The sequence below is a fragment of the Trachinotus anak genome, unplaced genomic scaffold, assembly GCF_046630095.1.
Source record: "Trachinotus anak isolate AG129_WGS33_773 ecotype Australia unplaced genomic scaffold, CSIRO_AGI_Tana_v1 ptg000014l, whole genome shotgun sequence".
Lineage (NCBI taxonomy): Eukaryota > Metazoa > Chordata > Actinopteri > Carangiformes > Carangidae > Trachinotus > Trachinotus anak.
Window position 1 is genome coordinate 9,981,742 of NW_027273865.1, and position 25,701 is coordinate 10,007,442.

General features: G+C 40.5%; 3 protein-coding genes across 3 annotated transcripts; all 3 read left to right on the forward strand.

Annotated features, from left to right (window-relative positions):
* The first annotated feature begins 11,103 nt into the window (after positions 1–11,103).
* Positions 11,104–12,889, forward strand: LOC139632375 (odorant receptor 131-2-like). The gene has a single exon (XM_071497286.1). It carries the CDS (start codon positions 11,229–11,231, stop codon positions 11,943–11,945), a length of 717 nt encoding a protein of 238 aa, XP_071353387.1. The 5' UTR covers positions 11,104–11,228; the 3' UTR covers positions 11,946–12,889.
* A 1,395-nt stretch (positions 12,890–14,284) lies between these two features.
* LOC139632393 (odorant receptor 131-2-like) lies at positions 14,285–21,167 on the forward strand. Its single transcript, XM_071497314.1, has one exon. The coding sequence runs from the start codon at positions 15,081–15,083 to the stop codon at positions 16,002–16,004; it is 924 nt and encodes a 307-aa protein (XP_071353415.1). The 5' UTR covers positions 14,285–15,080; the 3' UTR covers positions 16,005–21,167.
* An 815-nt stretch (positions 21,168–21,982) lies between these two features.
* Positions 21,983–23,212, forward strand: LOC139632116 (odorant receptor 131-2-like). Its single transcript, XM_071496885.1, has one exon. It carries the CDS (start codon positions 22,286–22,288, stop codon positions 23,210–23,212), a length of 927 nt encoding a protein of 308 aa, XP_071352986.1. The 5' UTR covers positions 21,983–22,285.
* Positions 23,213–25,701: the final 2,489 nt, after the last annotated feature.

A 25,701-nucleotide genomic window follows, 5' to 3' on the forward strand; every position in this document is an offset into this window, starting at 1 on the left:
ATATATATATAAAATAGATTGGTTTGATCTGAGATATTGAAGAATCAATTTGATTGGATAAGAAAAATAAAAACTTTAGAGGAGTCCGTCTTCCAGTCTCGATGTTGTGGTGGGAGAAAGCACAGCAGATATCCTCACCAGCCAGTGAGGTGTGTGTGCTATTTCAGATTCATTGTCAGGATGAGGTGAGACTGTTGTGCTGTTGTTCTTTACCCTCTGACGTTGGATTTCCTTCACGCACAGCACAATCACTCCCAGCCCACAATGACCAGCAGGATGCCAGTCGCCACCCTTAGGCCGCATCCGAGCCGCCTAAGGGGATGGGCCGGTCTTGGCCTCTCGATCAGGTACATGTTGTGCGTTTGGATCCGGAACCCGTCTGCAGTGACTGGCATGTATCCATGTAGCCCTCTCTGCAACCTTTACCGCTGTCTCCGTCACCAAAAGCACCTGGAACGGTCCGTTCTACCTGCGAGCTTTCCAGTTCTTTCGTCGGAAGTCCTTCACCACAATGTAGTCGCCTACATTGAGGTCATGGAGTTTCGTTTCTGCTGGTCTGGGCAGGGCAGCTTTCACCTGCTTGTGAATATCAGACAAAACAGACGACAAGGTTGCACAATATCGTAACATTTCATCTTCACACAGGCCAGTGTCTGGCAGCTGTCTCTTAGCGGGCCCAATCCCAGTGTTCAGAGGCCTCCCAAACAGGATTTCAAACGGGCTTAAACCGCTCCTGCTTCTCCTTCTGGCCCTCATATGCATTAGCACAATGGGGAGGGCTTTAGTCCAGGACACTTTAGCGGCCTCACACACTTTTGCGAGTTTGTTTTTCAAAGTGCCATTTTCTCTTTCACATGCTCCACCTGAGGCTGGGTGGTATGCACCAATGTTGTCTTAAATCAATGCCCATGTACTCACCAACCAATTTCAGTGCCCCACTTACAAAAGGAGTTCCATTGTCTGAGCTGATTTTTGCTGGAATTCCCCATCTGGGAATTATCAGGTGCATCAAGGTCTTTGCCACTGCTGCTGTGTCCTGTTTTGCTGTGGGAAAAGCCTCAACCCATTTTGAAAACATGCACACAATAACCAAAACAAACCTTTTCCCTTCACTTGGTGTTAGTTCAATGAAATCCATTTGCAGGTGTTCAAAAGGTTTGTCTGGTGGTGGGTGAGCAACCTGTGGAAGTTTTAAACCTCTTCCCACATTGTTTGTGGAACAAATCACACATCTTTTACAGAAGTCAGTGGCAAAGGCTGTGAACCCTCTTGTGAACCAATGTCTCCGTACCTCACTTATCATTCCCCCCTTTGACACATGATCCAATCCATGTGTCAATTTCGCATAGTGAGGGAAAAGATACCTGGGGAGACAAGGCAGGCCAGCAGGCCCTGTCCACACCCTGTCTACTACAGAGCAGCCTGCTTTCTTCCAACAGTGTTTTTCAGCCTGTGAGGCTCTTATCTGCAGGTCCGCTATCTCCACTCTAGTCACAACAGGGGGAGTAAAGTTGAAGGTTAGTGAGGCGCCCAGTGAGACACTGGCCGCTTGGAAGCTGCTTTTGCAGCTGCGTCTGCTCGTGCATTACCTAGAGAGATGGAGTCAGTGTTGTTAGTGTGAGCCTCATATTTACACACAGCAATTTGTTTAGGTAACAAAATGGCGTTGAGGAGAGCAGCAACTAGCACATGATGAGCTATCGGTCTCCCTGTGGAAGTGAGAAAATCTCTGTTTTTCCATATCTGCCCAAAGTCATGAACCACACCCTGTGTAAATGTTAACAGATTTTCCTTTAGTCATCTTGCAGGCCTCTGTCAAAGCCACCAACTCAGCCGCCTGAGCTGAGTGCGAAGAAGACAGAGGTTTTGCCATGACAGTGTCATGGAGAGTTGTGACAGCAAAACCTGCGATGTTTTTCCCGTGTCTGGAATCCTAGAAGCAGAACCATCAACAAAGAAATCAAAATCAGCATTTTCAATGGGCACATCAGTCAAATCAGGTCTCGGGGAACAAATAGATGTTATCGTTGCCACACAGTCGTGTGGTTCTCCGTCCTCAGCTGTTGGTAAAAGAGTAGCAGGATTAAGAATAGTACATCTCTTTACCTTAACGTTAGGCAGTTCCAACAAAACAGCATTATATCGTAGCCACCTCGCAGCAGACAAATGTGAAGTTTTCTGCTCGAGGAGGATAAGAGACACTGCATGTGGGACTAGCAAGGTCAAGTCAGAGTATCTCACTATGTCACGTGACGCTATGACTGCCTTCTCAGCAGCTGCTACAGCTCTGAGGCAGTGAGGCAGACCTGTAGCCGCTGTGTCAAGCTTAGATGAGAAATAAGCTACAGGTCTTGGTTTGCCCCCGTGGTCTTGTAGTAACACAGAAGTCATGAAACCCCCCTTTTCGTCAACAGTCTGAGTGAAAGGTCGTGAGCAGTCAGGTAACCCAAGTGTCGGAGGTGTCTGTAAAGTCAATTTCAAGTCAATGAAAGCTTTTTCAGCCTCCACAGTCCAGGTGACAGGGTCTGATGCTTTCAGGCCTTTCCCATGAGCGATTGCTGCTAATGGTGCCTCAATTTCAGCATAATGAGTGACCCATTGTCTGCAATAGCCTGTCATGCCCAAAAATGACATCACCTGTTTCTTTGTCACCGGTTTCAGAATTTTTGAATTACTCCAATTCTCTTTGATGAGAGGGCTTTTCCCTCAGTGAAGATCACGTGACCCAGAAATGTGACCTCTGTGGCAACAAACTGCAGTTTGGACAGGCTGGCTTTGTGCCCCTGTTCAGCCAAGTGGGTCAGACGAGCCAGAGTAGCTTTAACGCATCCCTCTCTGGTCTCACTTGCAAGCAAAATATCATCAACATACTGCAACAAAGCGCTTCCTTCTGGCAACACCAGAGTCTCGAGACTATCCCTCAGGGCAGCGTTATAAATCGTTGGAGATTCACAATAGCCCTGGCACAGACGGGTGAACGTGTACATTTTCTCGTCAAAACAAAAGGCAAACCAGAATTGACTGTCAGGATGCACAGGAACGCTGAAAAAAGCATTTGAGAGATCAACAACTGAGAACCATTTGCTATTAGATGGAATTTGAGACAAAATGGTGTGCGGATTTGGTACCGTTGGCGCTCTCGCCTGCACAGCTGAATTTACAGCCTGCAGGTCTTGCACAAATCTCCACTCTGGAGGCTCGCCTTCCGGTCGCATCTTACGTACCGGAAAAATGGGGGTTCTCACTGGAGAACCAGCACATGGTACAATCACACCAGCTTTCAGCAAAGCGTCAAACACAGGCCTGATGCCGTCAATTGCTTCACGTCTGAGAGGGTATTGGTTACGACAGGGTCTGTAGTCTGTTTTTGATGACAATTCTTAATCAGGCCTACATCATGTTTACTTTTTGCCCAGAGGTGGTCAGGAATCTGTTTTAATTCTGGGACCTCTTTAAGAGACTGCAGCATGCTGTTATCAGTGTCAGAATCAGGAAAATCAAAACAAATAGTTACATTTGTGATTAGCACATCACAATCCAACAACTTGCGTTTCGCCCTCAGGGTTTCATTTACGTACACCTGAGGCTCTGTTGTAGCCTTCCAGTCTGTGGAGGCATTTAATTTTTTCACCCAATGATCCAACTTTGTACATGCAGGATTCCCCAATGCGATGTGTGGTTCAGATTGTTGTAAATCTACACTTTTTCCCACTTGCGGTGGCAATGTCAGTGAAGCAGCACATTTTATATCATCCCAATATAGCCAATCCAAATGCAAAAATGTATTCTCATGCATCAATTCATTCACAATGTTCTCAATATCACAACTGGAGTGTGTGTGTGTAGTGCAGCACGGGAGAGTGACGTCAATGTGTCTGTGTGTGCTCGGAAGCTGTGTGAACACGGGGGGGGGTTACCTCCCAGTCTACACTGACCTCTGTAACTGGGTGATGAAAACATTGGTAGTTTTCTTCTACTTTTCTCTCTGCGAGTAATCGTGTCATGTACTCGCTTCACTTCAGTGTCAGTGACAGTTTCTGCAGCGTGTGTCTGTGTATCAGTGTGTGTGGGTGTGTGTGTGTTAGTGTTGGTGCGCTCACATGTTTTCAGTGTGTTCCCAGCTGCCGGCCCAGTGTCTCCACTAGATCCTTCCTGACTCTCACCTCCACCATATAGTCAGTCTCTGTTGTCCCCCTCATCTTTCTCTGTCGGGCAGTCGCGAGCCCAGTGTCCTCTCTTCCCGCACAGGAAACACCGGTCCCCCTCATCTTTCTCTGTCGGCCTCATGTTCCCTTTTGATGGCCTGCTCAGCTCCAGGCCTGCAGGTCATGGAGCTGAGGGATAGAGATGTGGTGTCCCCTCACGCCTCCTGCGTGGTGGTTCGGGGCCGCCTCGTCCTGCCCCCGTGAGGTTCCCTCTTAACATGTCGTTAAAAGGAGCTCTTGGCACCGGTGAGGAGTGTGAAGCAGCAGGGCCGTAGCCATGCTGTGGTGCGGAGGCAGCAGCCCCAGCGACCTCTGAGTGCAGCTCAGGTACAGGGAGGGGGCCAACATAAGGCGGGGGCACAGTTCCTTCCCGGAGAGAGAGAGAGCTGGTGCGGAGCAGCTGGAGGTGGAGGTGGAGTCCAGGTCCGGATCCAGCTTCACACACTGGGGCGCAGTTTCTCTGGGAGTCTGCCTACGCTTTGCCTCACCCATCCACATATCAAAAACTTTCTAGTCTGGCTCACTTCCCTTCTTGTTCCTAGTTTTTGACGCATTTCTTCTCTATTTTTAAGCACTGCACACAGACCCTCCAGCTGTTTAACACTCAGGCTGCCTGTCCTTGGGAAACTACACTCCCTGACCCACACATCTAACTGGGCTATGGCTTCTTTTCCATAGTTTACTGTCATGTACTTCACATTTGGGGCATGATAATCTGGCCCCTCAGAGGGTTTACTTTGTTCTGATCCCATAATTATTTCCTCTCAGACATTTTAGCAATTTTTTAATCAAATCTAAATTGTTTTATACTACTTACCGTTAGTTGTATTTTAACAATACAATTGTTGACTCTGCTCTTGGCTTATCTTATTTTATTATCAAATTATTTTTAGCAACCTGAATTAAATTCTCCTAAAACAGTCAAAAATGTTAAGCCAAGACAAACAAGAGAAATGTAACACACTAAACCCTCTTCCTCTCCCTTCACGGAGGCTGGTAAGTCCAACTTACCCCTTAGATCCCAGATCTACTTCTCCCTTCATGGAGGCTGGTAAGTCCAACTTACCCCTTAGATCCCAGATCTACTTCTCCCTTCATGGAGGCTGGTAAGTCCAACTTACCCCTTAGATCCCAGATCTACTTCTCCCTACACGGAGGCTGGTAAGTCCAACTTACCCCTTAGATCCCAGATCTACTTCTCCCTTCATGGAGGCTGGTACCCTTTAGATCCCAGATCTAGACGCCCTGGTTCCTTGACCGGGCTAGTACGCTCCCTCTAACACCGTTTTTAATCTTTCCCCAGGAAAAAGAAAACCCGGTGCCCGGCACGTCTGCCGGCACTACTTTCCATTAGCAAGCAGAGGAGCAGTCAGGCCTTCCACAACAGCAAAAAACTCTTTTAAAAACAGCGAGGCGTTTACAGCCACCGGGTTCGTTGGACTCCAACAGTGAGGGGACTCCGCTCCTCCAGACGTCAGGCCCTCCTCTCAACCTTCCTTTTCTGGGGAGTTAGAGGTTTTCCAAGAGCCTGGCTCTTGGCGTGCGCACGTTCTAACACCCTCGGTCTAGAGGTCCTGGAGCCCGCTCACGGATGGAGTCCCATCTGGGTCGCCAAAATTGTGGTGGCAAAAATGTTTTACCTTGTTCAATAATTGAAAAAGAAGATCTTCACGCGTCAGCTGTCTTTCTTGAGTTTAATAAACATTCATGAATGGAGTCACACAAACACAACCGAACAGCAGTACAGTCAGTGAGTGAGTGGCCTGAAGATGTTACCCAGGGCCACAGTCTTATAGTTCCAAAAACACATTCCACAAAGACAAAATACGATACTCTCTCACGGGATTTTCTCTGTGCTGAGTCTTCACCTGCTTGCCTCTCCCCCAACGCAATGTATGAACAACACACTTATCACAACAAGAAGGGCAAAGACATCCACATATATTGTCTACATGTGTTCTTCATTAGTTCACACAGAGGTCTTTCACACAACCATAAAGGATGTACAAAGGTTAGGTTCAAAAATTTCATTAGAACTATCCGCACTGTCATTGGTTACACAGTTTTGAAGAGGCACACATGAGTTATACCAAAATTTTCCATTACAGTGCCCTTCCCCTTCTATTCTGCCTAGCAATACAGCCAGAGACCAGCTTGCTAGCAGTACATGGAACTGTGTGCTAAGAGACGATAGTTAATAGCAGTCAGACAATTTATAAGAAGTTCGATGTCCCGTGGCAGTTCATATGTCATGTGTGCGTCCATGAAACTAAACCACACACCTACCCACGCATCCACCCTGCATTCCAGTGAATAAATTCTATTCTAGCAAGGCCTGATCAATGGAGATATTAAGTTAAGACAACACCAGAGTTCTTATCGGACTCTCCACAGCGATTCGGACTCTCCACCATCATCCTAACCCCAAGTTACTATTTTTCAAAGATACAATTTCTCAGAACTTATTTCTGCCCATTAGATTGGCCTACTAGATTTTCATTTAAAACAGTCCATCAGCTGGTAAAGTTTGCTTTCTATTTTTAACAGTTCCTTGCTTTGGTTGCGTTGAGTAATTTAAAACTGCTTGTGTTACCGAACTGCTAGAAAAACCTTAGGCTGGATCCTTGTCTCCCTCAAAACCTTAGTTCAATTTCTAAGTTACCTTTGATATAAAAAATGTTAGAAAAAATTGTGTCCAAGTTTTCACTCTCATTTGACAGGAAGAAACCTCCAACTTCCATGGTGGACAGCTTTCTGCCTCGACCGTCTGGGATCTCTCGGACAGAAGACCCTATAAAATGTTTGTGACAGACTGACTGACTGAATGAATGACAGCACTAGAGTGTCAGAGTTTCCCCACTGGAAGTTGTTCTTTCAAAATTCATTGGCACAAATACATTTCTATTGTTATCTATATTATTCCCACTCCCACTACTCCATCATTTTTTTAAATTATTATTACAGTGGCCTTTATATGCCATTGAAGTGTGTTGTGTAAGACACAAATTTAGAAAATAGTTTGTAGCTTCTAACCTTCTCTCTGAGTGCATTTTACAAGTAAATGTAGCTGAAATCAGTTTGTCTTTGTCTTTAATTTATGCATTTTGTGGTTTTGTCAGACAATGTCATGGTTATAAAATCAGGATTTTAGCAGTGCAGAGCAGCCACTTGGAAAATGGCTTGAAAGTGACTGCTGGTTAATATGTAGGCTTTGCAGGCTGTGTTTCAGTCACTTTTTGAATTGTTCTGTTTTCTGACAACATAAACAGATAAACATGAGAACAGATTAATTAAAAATTCAGCTGTATAAAAATAGTGTATATATACCAGGTAGTGATGGATTCCTGCGCGAATGGTTTAAAACATTTAGGGAAGAATTATCCCTGCTACTTCTCAATTCTTTTAACCAAACTTTAAGAGAGGGTAAACTACCTCCCTCATGGAAAGAGGCTTTGATTTCAGTTATACCAAAGGATGGGAAAAGTAAAGACTATTGTGAATCCTATAGACCTATTTAAATTCTAAATGTAGACTATAAGATATTTACTTAATAATTTCAAAAAGATTTGAACATTTTAAAACTGATCTAATTGATGAAGACCAATCAGGTTTCATAAAAGGTAGGCAAACTCAAGATAATGTCAGGTGCACCCTCCACATAATAGACCAGATTCAAAGACAGGGACTTAGAGGAATTGTAGTGAGCCTTGATGCAGAGAAGTCCTTTGACTGAGTTAATTAGAGATGTCTGTACCAAGTGCTGGGGAAATTCGGCATTCAGAAGCAGACAATACAACGCATTTAAGGCCTTTACCAAGAACCTTTGGCGAGGAAAAAAATTAATTGTCATCTGACAGAGAGATTTGAATTACAACATGGGACTCGTCAGGGATGCTGCCTTAGCCCCGCCCTGTTTGCAGTATTTATCAAACCACTGGCACAAATGATCAGACAGAGTAACAGATTAAAAGAAATCCAAATAGGAAAACAAGAACACATCGTAGGGTTCTTGGCAGACAATGCTATTGTGATGCTCCAGGACCCGGGCAGAAACATTCTTGAATTAATGTTATTAGAAGACTTGGTAAATACTCAGGTCAAGTTAAACTTAACAAAAACACAGGTTCTCACATTAAACTACTCCCCTGACCAAGAAGTTAGAGAAATATACAAAATCAAATGGAAAGCTAAAGTAATCAAATATCTGGATGTGATACTGGCAAAAGATCTCAATAAAACATTTGAAATAAATTATAATCAGATCAATAATAATAGAAAGACGGTGGTCAGCCGTCAACCTGGATTTTGGCATACGAATCGAGGAAATCAAAATGAAGGTACTACCTAAATTGCAATATCTTTTTCAATCTATTCCACGAATGATCCCAGAGACGCAATATAGGCAATGGGACAAATGTATATCCAGATTTATTTGGGCAGGCAAGAGACCAGGCAAGACTAGGTATAAAACACCTCAACTACAAAAAGAGGAGGGTGGAATGTCTCTATCTAATCTGAAACAATACATTTATGCGGCCCAAGTGAGGTTCCTAACCTGTGGATGCTTCCCTCTATATCAGGCAAGATGGACAGACGTAGAAACCAAGATAGATACTTTACAAAACCAAGCAACATTAGTAGATATAGAGAATAAAATGCACCAAGAAAGCAGTCGTGGTATTATTAAACAATCAGTGGATATTTGGGGCAAGATGGTGAAAGAATATAACATGGAGGGAGACATCAAATTACTAATTTGGCCTGCCCAAGTTCCCAAATCCAAACCAGAAAGCAGTGATGTTGGATTTAGACAATGGTGAAACAAAGGTTTTACAGCACGACGTACACTAATGCATGGTGGGATCTTAAAAAGGTTTGGAGAATTGCAAAAGACTTCTTCAGATACCTCCAAATAAGAGATTATTATAACAAAAGAGTAAAACCCACATTATCTGGAGAGTGTAATGCAGTTATAGATATTATGATTGAAGACTATGAAAAGAATAATAAGAAAATAATTTCCAAAATATACCAGGGCCTTCTAAAAGCAGAATGGGAACAATGAGGGACATATTAAAGCAAAATGGGAGAAAGAACTAAACATAGAAATATCACAGGAGGATTGGCGTTCAGTGTGGAATGTGCAGCATTCATCCACGAGCTCAAGTGATTGGAGAGAATGTGGTTGGAAAAATTTGGTTAGTTTCTTCATTACTCCACAAATTAAAAGTAACCTAGCTTAGTCACACGTATAATGTTGGAGGCTGTGCTGAAGCTTGAGCACCAATCACTCCCATATCTTCTGGTCATGCCCAAAAATCTAAATATACTGGGGAAATATAAGTCTAACTATAAAGAAACTTTTGGGATACAAAATTCCTTTTAATGTAAAGGTCTTGATTATTAAAAAAGATTGGTATCTGTTTAAAATATTATTAATGGCCTGTAAAAAAACAATTACAAAGAATTGGTATAAAGCTGAGTCCCCAAGTCTCAAACAGTGGACTGACAGAGTTAAAGAAATCTATACAATGGAAAAGATGACGTTCTGCCTGAGGTCCAGAGGATCAATCTTTACTAGAAAATGGAAGAAATGGATTGACTATATCAAAGGAACGAAAGACCTTACCTCAACATGACATACATTGGACAATTAAGGACACTGTTCATGATATACTGCAACAACACAAACTGAGGTGCCCCCACATTGTTTGTTTGTTTGTTTTTACCTTGTCAGTTTGTTACTGTTACTGTTGTTCCATATAAAGCAGAAATGATGAAATAAAAATAAAAAATAAAAAAAAGTATATATGTGAGGACAGAGAGTAGGGGGGAAGCAAACCGAGAAAAGGCTGAAATTCCGGTGATACTACGCAGATTGCAAATAGGATGCAATGATATCAGTTGTTTACAGCCATTCTACGACAGTTGTCAACTATGTTTTATTATTTTATTTATTATTAATTCTGCCAGCCATATGCTAATTTTTGAACTAGTCTTGTTCTTAGTTAATTAAACTGATTTCTCTTTCTGTCATCATAAGAGATGATACTTCAATTAGAAATTAATTACACTGCTCTTAATCACGTGAACAAGTTATCGGCCTGGAGAATTATTCAGAATTAAGGGCTCTGAAATTTTGCCCTAGCCCAGACTACATCTCTCTCTTTAAGTAGACAAGATAATTCAGGTGAAAACCAGGGATGGCATTGTCCTGTCACCCCTAATTTAAAGAAGTGGGCATGTCATTTGTAATGCCATTAAACTCTTCAAAAAGTAATTCTTATCGAACTCATCATCAATTAGACTTATCCTGTCCCACTCAAAGAGACACAGATCATGATATAAAGCTTTAGCTTTTTTGGCAAGAGTGTTTCAAACATGTCTAAATAGAAGACAAGCAGAGGCCTTTATTTTTTGTCACAACTTGATGATGATGAATAACTTTGGAAAAAACAGGACTTGCAAATAATTTTAATTACACTGCAGCACTCCTATCCAACTGTGAACAGACAATGAGGGAGACAACAGTTGTAAGTGGCAATGACGACACTGGTGTTATTTTTGGACGTTCTAGTCTTTAAAGTCATCATCATGCATGGCCCTTTCTCAGAAGGCTGCACAGAGCTCAGCAGAAGACATGTGAAAGAGGGTGTGGTAAAGTTCTGTCTTTAACACAGTATCTGAGCAGTTCAGATGAACTTTGATAATTTTGCACATTCTGATTTTGTATTGACAGACATTTTACATAATTACACTTAAGTGCATTTTTGGCAGTGCCTCAAACAAGTTTATGTTTGCTTAGAAAATATAAGAAGATATATGGCTGCTAACAACTCACTGGCTGGTGATGATTTCTTCCTGCGAAAGGTTAAGTTCGTTATTCTGCAGGTGCTGATGATCATATTTCTCTGCATCAACTTTTTGCTCGTCATAACCTTTTTTCAAAAGGAATATTTCTACACAACTACTCGTTACATCTTATTTGCTCTTACATTACTGTCAGATAGTTTTACGTTATTTATGTCTGATGTCCTTCTCATCCTCCTCCATTTTCGCATTAACGTTCAAGTTTGGATATGCCTCACTCTGTATGTTGTGGTAACTTTGTATCTAACACTCACACCCATTACTTTGGCAGCAATGACCCTGGAGCGTTATGTGGCCATTTGCATGCCCCTGCGCCATGGAGAGCTGAGCTCCATGCGCAATACTATGAACTGTATCCTCATCATCCATGGCATCAGCTCTCTGCCCTGCATTCTTGTTCTCTCCATCTGTATTGTATCAATATCACTTGGCTTTTACAAACAGTATCAGTTATGTTCATTGGAGATGTTTTTTGTTTACATATGGCAGCAGACTCTTTGGTCAGCTGTATATCAGTTCCAGTTTTTGATTATGTCCATCATCATTGTTTTCTCCTATATAAAAATAATGAAAGTGGCCAAAGCTGCATCAGAAGGGGATAAACAGTCAACAACTAAAGGGCTCAAAACAGTGGCTCTTCATGGTTTTCAGCTGCTGCTGTGTCTCATGCAGCTGTGGTGCCCATTCATAGAAGCTGCTATGCTTCAGATTGATTTTAGTTTATATGAAAATATCAGGTACTTTAACTACATAATGTTTTATCTAACACCAAGATGTCTGAGTCCTCTCATTTATGGCCTCAGGGATGAAGTTTTTTTTCATGCACTGAAATACTACGCCTCCTTTGGCTTGCTTAAAAGAAATATTTGACAAATTAGATCAACAGTTAATCACATTCTGTGTCCATTCTATATTTTTCTATGACAACTGTGGATGTTGAACTGGGCTTAATGAGCTGGTGCCTCTGGGTTTTTTTTTTTCTCCACAAAACCACAGTAACAATAATTATAGATCAGTATCAGGTCCTACATAACATTGTAATAAGTAATGGTAATCAGTGAGGTGCTCGAAAGCCATCAGTCATGAAGTTTTTATACATAGTGGATCACAGTTGTGGCTTAAGATGGAAATTGTGAAATTTAATTTAATTCTTCAGAAAGCCTCACTGTGTTCAAGTTGTTGAGTCCATCTTGCTTATTAGATTTATACGCTGGATAATGTTACTGTAACTTTGTCCATGTACACTGCATTTAATTGAGCTGGAGGGATTGAGGGTTGTTGGTGTTGGCTTTTGTATTTTTAAGATTGATTTTTAAGAAGAATGATTCTTTGTTTCATGGTATAAAAAGTTAGCTTTGAAAAATCACATGCTGTCACATTTGTTTCCTCTGCAGATAAGTCTGATGAGTCCGTGTTTGTGTCAGAATCCCTTGCTCTTATTATTTTATATATTGTATTGTTAATAGCTTAGTTATGGTTAATACATTTGCAAAGCCAAGGGTTTTTAAAAAGAAGTGTAGTGTACCTCATGAAAATGGAGGCTTATTATATTGCCCTTCATGACCACATGAAATCTGATTTGATATGCACATTCATAAAAGCTACAGCACTTCAGTGTAATTTCATAATTTCAGGAACTTAAACTACAAAATGTTTAATCATCAGGCATGAAAAGTTTTTTGTGAGCTGAAAACTCTTATGTGTATAAAAACTAATACATTTCACAATTAAGCTTAACTAATTATTAAAATGATGGGAATAAACAGTGTAACTTCATTGCTGAAATTCTATTAAAACAGTTCTGAAATTACATGTCTGCAATTCAGTAAGAGTTTAAAAATATTTTAGTGTGACTGTCATTTAATTGTCTCATTGTGCAAAATGATCAATTGAAGCCACAGTTACAGATAAAGAATAATTTTTGTGCTATTGAATTATTGTTTATTTGAGTTATCAAAAATGTTCAATATCTTTGCTTCTCTGCATGCCACAGTCAGATCAGGAGAGAAGAAATGTCAACTAAACAGTGTTTCTTCATGCTCTCCAGCTACTGCTTTGTCTCATCCAGGTGTGGTTCCTGTTCATAGAAACTGTTGTACTTCAAATTAATTTCAGTTTAGTTGGCCAGGTTGAGGAATAGTGAACAACATGTTATTAAACTAGTTTTTTAACTGCATTTTGTACAAACATTTTCTTTTCATAAAAGAAAATGAATTATTTCTTTGTTTTTAATTTATGTTTGCTTTCATCCTTGCCACTGTGAAGGCCAGGTGGCCACCACTACCACACTTTGACCTTTGTATAGTGTATGTGCAAACACTAAGAGCCTTGCTCAGTGCTCACACAGCATCAACATCATCATGGATAAATCTTCCTGATGTCAGAATGAGGAAATATCCACTTGGACACACTGCAGCAGTGATTGAATACAAAAGCAAAATGGACATTCCTTGTATTTTCCCATGAATAGTGGGGTATTCTTTCTTTTTTTTAAGTATGACCTGTGAACAAGTTGACACGTTTTGTATTATAGTTTGTTGTCATTTTGTATGACATGTGTATTAACAAAGCAAAATGGTTTGAACCACTTTTTCTGAGTAACTTTAGTTACTCTAGATTTCTCAGGGCTCACTCTTTCATCTCTATCTCCATTTAACAGCATGGTGCTCAACAGGTGACAGATGTGTTCACCGTGTCTGTGTAAGAAGTTACAGCACAGAAAATAGTAATAATAATAATGATAATAATGATGATAATAATAATAATAATAATAATAATAATAATAATAATAATATTACACTTGCTTATAGCCTTGTTTACAGAGTAGGCATGCAGCAGCTAAACCCAGCATTGCTACTGGTCCCTGGTCCTCTTCTGTGACATAGATGTGTTGGCAATGTTATTATTTTAATGTTTTTTGAACATTTTCAGAACATTTTAACAATACCATGACATATGTATAATAATATTGTGATATTGCTGCAACTGAGTCTGACTCTGCAACCACTGACTGGAGTACAAAATGACTGTGTCATGACACAGTGACTACGTTGTGATATTAATCACAGAAAAAAATCTGTTTCAACGAAGTGTTAAAGTGTTAAAATCAATCATCGATTTAAAATATTTATTTATTATTTATTCATTATTGCCACTAATCATGACAGCCCTACACTGAACTACAGACATAACCGTGTAGCATCCTAGAATAATAACTCATCTGACTTACCACAATTTGCCCTCACCAGTGGCTGGGGATGTATTGCGAACTGATTCTTTGGTAACAAGTCGATGCCAAAATTCTGAAAATGGTACCGTAGATGTTGTAGATACTAGCAATGTGATTCTTCTGGGGCTGACAATGGCATTATAATAACCCAAATGCAGGTGCAGCCAATAGGTCTGCCATAACCCTAACCCTATCTGACATGAAGCAGCAGTGACAAGTTAGGAACAACCAAAAGCCATTATGCAAAGGGTGTCACAGAGCATTTCATTTTTTATTAATTTTATTTTATTTTTTAAACTAAAGGGAAAATTTCTTGTCAATGGAGCTTAAAAAGTGAAATCCTTTACATACATTGTACATGGTGTTGTGTTACATGGTGGTTTCCAAGTGGGGGTTCAATGTTGTAATCATGGGTTGTTTACATCTGTTTACAACCTGGATTGATCTACAGATAACCCCTGAGGGAGACTAACACAAAGTAGCAATGATGACACTGTGGTGAGCAAAGTTTCACTGTTTTTACTCTGTTTGTATTCTAGCCACTCCTATAAAGTCTCCATGCCCAGCCATTACTCAGAACACCACAACGATCTCAACATTTGTCTGCCACTGCAGGGATGGTTTGGTGAACTGCTTCACATAAATCATGATCATAGCAGCACAGAAAAACGTTTAACTTTTGTAATTTTGTTCAAAAAATTTTTTATACACATTTAATAATGACAAACTAACATTCGGCAGAACATCAGAAAGTTATATATTTATTTGGAAAAGTGATGGCAGATAACAATTCATTGGTTGGTGGTGAGTTCTCTCTGCGGCAGATCAATGACCGGGTCATTATCGTACAGATCCTGGTGATGATTTTTGTTTTCATCAACTTGCTGCTCATCACAACCTTTTTTAAAAAGGAGTGCTTCTACACGACTGCTCGCTACATCTTATTTGCTGTCACTCTACTGTCTGATAGCTTACTATTGTTCATGTCAGATATCCTGCTCATCTTGACCTTTTTAGACTTTACCCTGCAAGTTTGGTTGTGTATCATTATGTCTGTGGTTGTACTTCTGTATCTTACAGTCACACCAGTTACTCTGACAGCAATGACCCTGGAACGCTATGTGGCCATTTGCATGCCCCTGCGCCATGGAGAGCTGTGCTCCACACGCAATACTATCAACTGTATCCTCGTCATTCATGGCCTCAGCTCTGTGCCCTGCATTGTTGTTCTCTTCACCTACTTTGCATCAGCCTCTCTCAGCTTTTACAAGCATTACAGGGTTTGTTCTGTGGAGATGTTCATTTTGCACAGATGGCAGGATCATATTAGGTCAGCTGTGCATCAATTTTACTTCTTAATGATGTGCATCATCATTGTTTTCTCCTATGTTAAAATAATGAAAGTGGCCAAAGCTGCATCAAGAGAGAATGAAAAGTCAACAAAGAAAGCGCTCAGAACAGTGGTTCTTCATGGTTTTCAGCTACTGCTCTGTCTTATGCAGCTATGGTGTCCATTCATAGAGACTGCTGTATTTCAAATTAATTTCAGGTTATTTATCAATGTCAGGTACTTTAACTACATAATGTTTAATCTTGCTCCAAGATGTCTGAGTCCTCTCATTTATGGCCTACGAGATGACATTTTTTTTCATGTACTCAAAAACAATGTCTTTTGTTGCTTGTTTAAAAGAAATACTTGAGTATATCTAACCTTACAAAAGCATGCAAGATTTTTTCTTATCTATAAGCATAGCTGGGATGTCACTGCTATTTAAGTGACAATTCAGGCTCAACACTGTGTTTGTATTTGTGCATCAATGCTCATTTGAGGTGACTGTTTTTCAGGTTGTTGCTGCTGTTCATGTAATGTTTTATATAACACTGTTTTTGCACCATTATAGCATTTACACCTATCAACAAATACGAGATACTTGTTAACAGATGGACTGTATTAAAATAAATGTAAAAAAAGTTATTCCTATGCCACACATTTTTTAATCAATGTTAAAAACCTCCTGTGCTGAGGTGACTGCATAGACTTGATGGAGTCCATCAGGCATCAGCCCTTTTCAGAAATGGAGTTTCAGACTTCATCAAGCTGTTAAAGGGTTAATTAATGATCCTCATGGGCATGAGTGATGGTTGCAGCCACTCCTGTCTAGTGAATTACCTATTACCTTTTCATGACAATTTGGTCATTTATTAGAAAGCAGAGTCTGCTATCTATTTTATAATGTCTGACAATGCACAAGACTTTAAGTTGGGACTCCTGTTAAATGCCATTTTCAGACATATTCAGATCAATTTGCTGGGTATTCATGTTGAAGATATCACAGAAGAGATATCTGAACCTATCTTTGATCTGACTCAATATAAAGTAATTTTACTTTCTGTCAGGAGAAGGCATGATTCTTGCATGAGAAATCAACTTCTGTCAGGAGCATTTTAGTCAAATAAGCTTTATTACATGCACGATACAACATGATATTACATTTGGCAGCATGGCTCTGTTCTGGGGCTTCTCCACTTTCCACATGCTTGCATGGAAAGCCTAGAGCAGGGAGAGCACCTCCCTGCCCTTCCATGAGCATCACGCGATGGCATGAGCAGAGGGAGCAGTGACTAAGGCTAACCTTATCTCAATATGCTCAAGAATCTCCAGTTCACATCAGACATGCAGCACAATGCACATGAGAAACTCAAATTACATATGAGTTGTCACATGAACAGGATATAAATGGGAGGAGCTGGGGTGGAGGTGGGTTGTAAAATGGCTTGCAAAGGAGCAGGAATGGCAGACAAACTTAGACTGTTTAAATAGAGCGCTCTTTTGGGCTCTGCCAATCAAATGCATAGTGAGGAATCAGCTGACGTGGACTGGCCTGAATTCAGCTGAGCTGTCAGCTGAGCGTTTGACTTCCGTGTCCTGCCGAAACTCACGCTATGCTCCATTTCTGTCAAGAGAACTTTAGTCAAATAAGCTTTATTACATGCATGATACAACATAATATTGAAACAATTACATTTGGCATAATGGCTCTGTTCTGGGGCTTCTCCACACACTTGCGTGTAAAGCCTGGAGCAGGCAGAGCACCTCCCTGCCCTTCCACGAGCCTTCATGGAACAGCTTGAGCAGAGAGCGGTGGTGAGACCCCCCAAAACAACCATGCCAAGCAAAACCTCCCTGCTTCGATCAGCTACATGGAAGCCAACAAGAGGAGCTGAGAGACGAATGGTTGGGAATAGCATACAGAAATACATGTTTGTTAAGATGATTACGAAACCAGGAACTAAGCCGTCATAACATTTATTGAACATAAATGCCAGCAAATTACAGGGCACTCATAGCCCTTTAAGCATCCAAAATAGCTTGAGCTTCAGGTCGAAGATAGCGTGCGTAGGCAGAGGATGACCATCATCCCATTGCCTTGAGCATGGATACAGGCGCTATAGATGCTGCACTTGTCCTGTGCACAGGGAATGAGTGGATCTTGGAAGCTGGCTTGGGAGTGGCTCTTCAAATAATGTACCATGGAAGATAGAGGACAGAAGGCCGAGGACATTAATATCTGAATTCCTTTCTTTATAAGTCTTAGAGTGCTTTAAAGTTAATGCAAAGTGGCGCGGGCTAACCGTAACATCAGCCAAGGTGAGATTGTGAAAGGGATTAAAAGATTGTGTGCATGTTGTGAATTCACCACGTCAAAGAAACCCAATAGAAGCTGTGAGGAGGACTGTTTCTAGAAGTCTGTGTAATGGCCAAAACAACCATCCCTTAAATACATGATTAATTTGTGATGGAGTGGGAGAGTTAACGGAAGACGGATGCCATTGCCTTGTGGTTTCTCTCTCATAAGGCCATTCGGCAGCAGATCAACTGACAGATTTTCGAGTAGGCTGCCGGTGGATGGATCTAAGCATTGCAGAGAAAATTGAACACCTGCGACAAGTCCTTTAATAGAGGATAGCTGCAGCTTTCTGGAGTCAAAACAGTAGACTATAAAGGCACATATGATGGGAAAGGCGTTTCACAAATCTGTTAATGAATGGAATTGAGGAGCAACCTTTGTTAATGATATTTACAGTTGCATCATTGTCACAATAAAACCACTCACTGTTGCAAAACCTTCCAAAACTTATAGAAGGCGCTGCATCAATGTACAATTTAATATCTAGCAAAGATTCAAAGTTGTCGTTGTAGAATAATAAAATGCCATTCCACTTGTCAAGCAGGAGAGCCCAGAACCGGAGCTCGGATCTGCAACCTGCATCCAGGCTTACCATGTCATGAATGTTTTTTGCAGATTTGGAAGAAGTCTGGATATGAAAGAGCGTCCTTGAGGAATAACACACATGGCAAAATTAAGATCACCAAGCGATGAAAGCAACTCTCTTGTTGTAATAATTACTGCTCCCTGCACTTCTCTCATAACTTCTTGGATGCGGTTAATTTTTTCAAAAGGCAGAGGAGCTTGCATCAGGGCACTATCAAGAGTGATGCCAAGAAGCTCCAAAGTCTGGAGTGGACCTATTCTTTTTTCCTCAGTTAGAGGGTTACCCAGTTTTGCAAATGTGTGCTCAAGAGTTGAGATGCATCTGTCTGATTTGGAATTTGGATAATCTATGAGCAAAAAATCATGTAGGAGATGCAGCACAAAGGGCAATTTACAGTTGTTTAACAGATTCCAGCAGAGAGCCTCTGATAAAGTGTCAACAGCCAAAAGTGAGCCTAACTGAGAAATACAGCTTTTCTCTCCATTTAACACCAAATAGATGCCACCGAGAAGGATGTAAAGACATCACTTTGAAGGCATCTGTGATGTCTGCTTTAGCCAGCCACGCTGGTTTATAGGCATTGTCGACAGAGGAATAAAACAGCGAGAAGGGTGTCAGAGGAATGAGGTTGTTGATGAGCTTCATCATTATGAGGAGCAGATAAATCTATAATTAGGTGTTTTTTCCTAGAGTATTTATGTGTAGCTATGCCAATAGAAACCCTTTAACCAGTCCCATAATCAAATAATTCACAAATTAATGGTTTGGATGCTTTTCCCGTGCCTTCCGACTGCTCGCTACATCTTATTTGCTGTTACTCCACTGTCTGATAGCTTACTATTGTTCATGTCAAATATCCTGCTCATCTTGTGCTTTTATTATTTATTTATTTACCATGTAAGTTTGGTTGTGTATCATTATCTCTGTTGCAGTACTTCTGTATCTTACAGCCAAACCAGTTACTCTGGCAGCAATGACCCTGGAGTGCTATGTGGCCATTTGTGTGCCCCTCATCATTCATGGCCTCAGCTTTGTGCCCTGCATTATTATTTTCTCCACCTTCTTTGCATCAGCACCTCTTAGCTTTCACAAACAATGTCAGTTATGTTCATTGGAAATGTTTTTATTGTCTATATGGCAGAAACATCTTAGGTCAGCTGTAAAATCCTCCAATACTGCAATGAATGCATCAGGGTGCTGGGTCCGTACTCTCGCGACAATTTTGTGAATGATGTCACAGGCTCTGCTCTCAGTTGAATGTAAACAACAATGGCAACGATGTGAGAGAACTCCCTTGGTACGTAGTAAGGTCTAAGGTCTAAGACCGACTGCCATTAGTTCAACATAATGATGGAAGATCTTCAGATGTCACTGTGTGAATACTGAGCAACGCCCACCCTTGGCTTTTGAACATGCACTACACAAAGATCAAGTGTGTGGAGGCCACTGCCTGACAAATGCATTGCCTGGGCTGCTTTCACAGTGGTCCATGCTAGTCAAAGGGGGTTTAATGACAGTAGAGAAACAATGTTAAATTAAAAATAAAATAAAATCTGCAAACATTTATCATGCTATCTCCAATTCACATGCATTCTCATGCAGTACACCTGGACAAGACGCCGGTCAGTGAATAGAACTCTTCTTCTCTTACCTCGACAACCTTCATTGTGCTCACCAGGTCCACCCACTAGTGCATAAAGCCCTCTCTTCCCAACGCTGTTTGAAATAGTTCTACTATTTCTATCACAATAACAACACATGTCTGCACAAATGCACACATACCACACCAAAATATTAATCTTCTCCAAATTCAGATCAAAGCATCAACTTTAGTTCGCAACAAAAATACACAATTAATCTCTTCAATGTGAGTTTTCTATCCATTGGAACTTTTATTTTGAACAATTTTAATTTGTCTACAAACTTAGATTTTGACTAGACTTGACACCTTTTCTTCCATTGAAGTTCTTGCTTTTAAAATTGGTGGTCCCCACTGGACCATACTTGCTATATTTATCACTCCCCCAAAACCAACTAGCAGCTTTTTAGCAGAGTTCCCTATATTTTTATCCACTCATTTTAAATTATGACAGAGTTTTCCTTTGTGGTGATTTTAATATACTTGTTGATGAATCAACTAATGTTCACATTATGCTTGTGATTTTTAAACACTGCTACTTCTTTTAACTTTAAACAGTATGTTTGCGAACAAACACTGAACCATGGTCATAGATTGGACCTTGTATGTATCTATCCTCAAACAATCAAAGCCCAGACCTGAATAGTCCCACACCAACGATCTGACTGACCATTTCAAATCCATCTGCTTGTCCTCACTACATATTATTGCATCTCTTAAGGTTAGGTCTACCTTCTGGATATATGATAATATTCAAACCTGTAAAAGGGGATTCAGGAAGCAGAGCGCTAATAGAAAAAAAATCTGGTCTCCAAGTTTACTACAGTACTATGAAATAATTATTATAAGTCGACAGAAATATGGTTACATTTGTAAGAAGACTGTTAAAAAGGCCGTCTGTCACTTTAAGACTGTATGGACTGAGTGACCCATCACCAGCCAGCGGAGGGTGCCCTTCCCCTTCTATTCTGCTATATAAGCTAAACCACACACCTACCCACGCATCCACCCTGCATTCCAGTGAATAAATTCTACTCTAGCAAGGCCTGATCATTGGAGATATTCTCTATTAAGACAACACCAGAGCTCTTATCGGACTCTCCACAGCGATTCGGACTCTCCACCATCATCCTAACCCTAAGTTACTATTTTTCAAGGATACTATTTCTCAGAACTTATTTCTGCCCATTAGATTGGCCTACTAGATTTTCATTTAAAACAGTCCATCAGCTGGTAAAGTTTGCTTTCTATTTTTAACAGTTCCTTGCTTTGGTTGCGTTGAGTAATTTAAAACTGCTTGTGCTGCATGTATTCAATTCTGCATCATTGACCGTACGCGGCCCAGCCATATGCTAATTTTTGAACCAGTCTTGTTCTTAGTTAATTAAACTGATTTATCTTTCTGTCATCATAAGAGATGATACTTCAATTAGAAATTAATTACACTGCTCTTAATCACATGAACAAGTTATCGGCCTGGAGAATTATTCAGAATTAAGGGCTCTGAAATTTTGCCCTAGCCCAGACTACATCTCTCTCTTTAAGTCATCAATTAGACTTATCCTGTCCCACTCAAAGAGACACAGATCATGATATAAAGCTTTAGCTTTTTTGGCAAGAGTGTTTCAAAACATGTCTAAATAAAAGACAAGCAGAGGCCTTTATTTTTTGTCACAACTTGATGATGATGAATAACTTTGGAAAAAACAGGACTTGCAAATAATTTTAATTACACTGCCTATCCAACTGTGAACAGGCAATGAGGGAGACAACAGTTGTAAATGGCAATGACGACACTGGTGTTATTTTTGGACGTTCTAGTCTTTAAAGTCATCATCATGCATGGCCCTTTCTCAGAAGGCTGCACAGAGCTCAGCAGACATTATTCCTAAGACAGCATGTAGAGTTTGGGAAACTGCTCCACTCTTTCCACCATTGTATCACTTCAGAGAAGGTTGCTTGTGGACATACATAATATTGTGTATATATAATCCTGTTTTCTTTTGATAATGACTCTTTCAATGACTTTTTGCAGAGGCTGAAACTCGTCTATGTTTGCTAAGAAATATGGCAGATAACAATTCACTGACTGGTGTTGAGTCCTTGGAGGTGGAGCTTCCAGACCAGATTGTTACAGTGCAGATCCTGGTAGTGATTTTTCTCTGCATCAACTTGATGCTCATCATAACCTTTTTTACAAAAGAGTGCTTCTACACAACTACACGCTATATCTTATTTGCTGTTACATTACTGTCGGATAGTTTCCTGTTATTCATGTCTGATATCCTTGTCATCTTCACCCAGTTCTATATTACCATCCAAGTGTGGTTATGTATCATTATCTGTGTTGTGGTACTTGTGTATGTCACAGTCACACCAGTTACCCTGACAGCAATGACCCTGGAGCGTTATGTGGCCATTTGCATGCCCCTGCGCCATGGAGAGCTGTGCTCGCCACGCAATACTATTCGCTGCATCCTCATCATCCATGGCCTCAGCTCTGTACCCTGCATTATTATTCTCTGCACCTTCTTTGGATCAGCACCCCTTAGCTTTTACAAACAATATCAGTTATGTTCAGTGGAACTGTTTTTATTATCTATTTGGCAGCAACATCTTAGGTCAGCTATATATCAATTCCAGTTTTTGATTATGTGCATCGTCCTTGTTTTTTCTTATGTTAAAATCATGAAAGTGGCCAAAGCTGCATCAGGAGAGGATAAAAAGTCAACAAAGAAAGGGCTCAGAACAGTGGTTCTTCATGGTTTTCAGCTACTACTCTGTCTCATCCAGCTGTGGTGTCCATTCATAGAAGCTCCTTTGCTTCAGATTAGTTTTAGCTTATTCAATAATGTCAGGTACTTTAACTACATCATGTTTTTTCTTGCACCAAGATGTCTGAGTCCTCTGATTTATGGCCTCAGAGATGAAGTTTTTTTTCATGCACTTAAAAACTGTGCCTCCTTTGGCTTGTATAAAGGAAATACTATTTGATTATTTGACAAATTAGAATCAAAATGACTCACTGTGTGTTTGGAATTATTTGTCTATGAAAAGCATGGATGTTGAACTGGGCTTTAATCGGTGTGTGCTCACGAATAATTGGCCAGCAGGCCAGGTGTTTTTCCACAAAACCACAGTATCAGTGATGATGGATCAGTCTCAAGACCTGCATAACAATGTAATGAGTAATGATATGCAGTGAGGTGCTTGGCCGCCAGAAGTCATGAAGTTTTTTCCATATAGTACAGCATAGGAATGGCTTTAGATGGAAATTGCTTCATTGCATAAATCGGTAACTTTGAGAAATGAAATGCTGTTCACTTTTTTTCCCCCGTCAACAGGTCTGACATATCATACATAATGTAAATGGAAATGTAGTATCTGAAGCTCTATAGGATATGTAACTTTATGGGTTTGGTATGTTTAGATAGGGGCCCCAAGTCAGAGGATGCACTGGGAGATGGGTGCTTCTCTGTTTAGGAGAATGTGATCTTTTTTGGTCCTAGGTCTAGGGGTTTTGGAAGATGACTGTCCTTCTGAATGAGGCCTTTTATGGTATGGAATACATACGTTGTCTTAGGTTCAGGAAGACAACCAACTCATATAGGTGAGGAGTTAGAGCAGTTATTCAGAGGAGATTCACATTGGCTTCGACTCCTCTCTCAGGCAATCCATGGTGCTTGATTTGATGCTGGACTTCTTTGTAATAAACCTCTTTATATACAAACAAGACGGTGTCAGCAGAGTTTTCTTCATCATCATCACATCATCACTGTTTAAGAAACAACAGAAACTAACAACATTGCCCTCTATGACAGTATAAAATCTTTTATCTACTTTTTGGAACCCTTGTAAACTTTCAAACAAATCAAGTCAATCCATCCATTTTATATTGTTTTTATTCTGCCTTGATACCAATGTGTACATATGACACAGATGAGCAGAGCAGTTCACTGCTTACCATTTGCTGGTAAGTTAGACCCTGTCTGTGAGGTATAACTTAACCTGCACCCTGGGGCAGAGTGGAAACATGGAGCCTCAGTGGGCTATTTTCAAACTTCAGGAGTCCATCAGGCTAAACAAGGAGGGTGAGAATGATATGTCTGTTATTTTCTAGGGGCAATTTTGTTGTACAGTTAGCAGTGACCACACAACCATCAGACTGCCAATAACAAATGGACAATTAACACATCAAAATCCCTCAGAGTAAAATAAAAGACAATAAATTCAACATGTAACTCAAATTGTGTTATTTAAAGGGCCAATGGTAGCTGGGACAGATCAGTTCTTGGGTCTATTTGTCACAGTGGCAGAACATGGCAGATTGTATCCATGGCCAGGGGGTGGCTAGGATCAAGGGGTTACTATGATCAGACAGGATCACCTGTGCTTCTTCATTGTCCTAACCTTGTACAAATTAATTAAGTCACTCAACGTTGTGCCAGTAATTTTGCTGCACAGATTGACAATACCCTGTAATATCTATTTTTGGGTTTAAGTGACCCATAGCAGCTGACAAAGGAGAATGTGAGGACAGAATCAAAAACCAAGAATAAAACATTTTCAGATATCATCAACAGTCCTATCAGGAAAACCTTAATTTGTGTTCATGAATAAACTTTTATTGCCATGTGCAAAATGAGAGAAAAAGTGTGAGATGTGAGAGTCTTTGGTAATTACAGCCCACTGTGATGTCATATTTGAAAAGGGGCTGAGGCTGTGCACAGTTTAAGAGATGCTGCAAAATAAAAGCAAAAGAAGGAAGAATGACAAACCAGCTTGTTATATCAAACCTTACCTAACTGCCCGAAGTAAAGTTATGTGAGGCAGCAATTTTAGATAAATGTGAAAATTTAAGATGTGGTTGAATGCCAGAACAAATTCAAGATCAAAATGTGCGATATAATAAAAAGCAAAGACAAAACAGAGGTGAAGGTCATTAACCAAGTAGAAATTTAGGTCAGAATGCATACTTAAATAAAATAGTACAAGAAATATATGGTCCGACAACCAAACAAAATTAAGGTCAGAAATGATGAAGAGAATGATGTAAGAACAAAATAGAAGGTCAGCAAGGACCAAACTGAAATAAAAGGTCATAAGACCAAACAAAAATTGAGATCAGGAAGACCAACTTATACCCTTTTTCCACCAAAATGAACAGGCATAAGCAGGTTTTTCAAACATGTGTAAACCCACTAATAAGCGATTAACCTTTTTCCACTGCAAGTTGAGGTTGCCTTTCTGTTTGGATGGAGGACGTACACAACTGCAAGAAGTGATGTCATCATATGCACTTACAGAGCACACACACAGAAGCAGTGGAGAGACAGTGAGCTACTAGCCGCCATGCAAACTGGTTAAATGGATCTGTCTCATCTCACCCCTGGGTTGGTGTTCCTGTAAAAGTGTTGGGGCCCCTGTTTGAAATCCTCTTGTGAGATTATTTTTAAAGCTAATTCTGAATCTGCGCTCACACT

Excerpts from the sequence above, each read along its gene's own strand:
- LOC139632375 (XM_071497286.1), top strand. The coding sequence starts at position 11,229 with ATGTCTGATGTCCTTCTCATCCTCCTCCATTTTCGCATTAACGTTCAA.
- LOC139632393 (XM_071497314.1), top strand. The coding sequence starts at position 15,081 with ATGGCAGATAACAATTCATTGGTTGGTGGTGAGTTCTCTCTGCGGCAG.
- LOC139632116 (XM_071496885.1), top strand. The coding sequence starts at position 22,286 with ATGGCAGATAACAATTCACTGACTGGTGTTGAGTCCTTGGAGGTGGAG.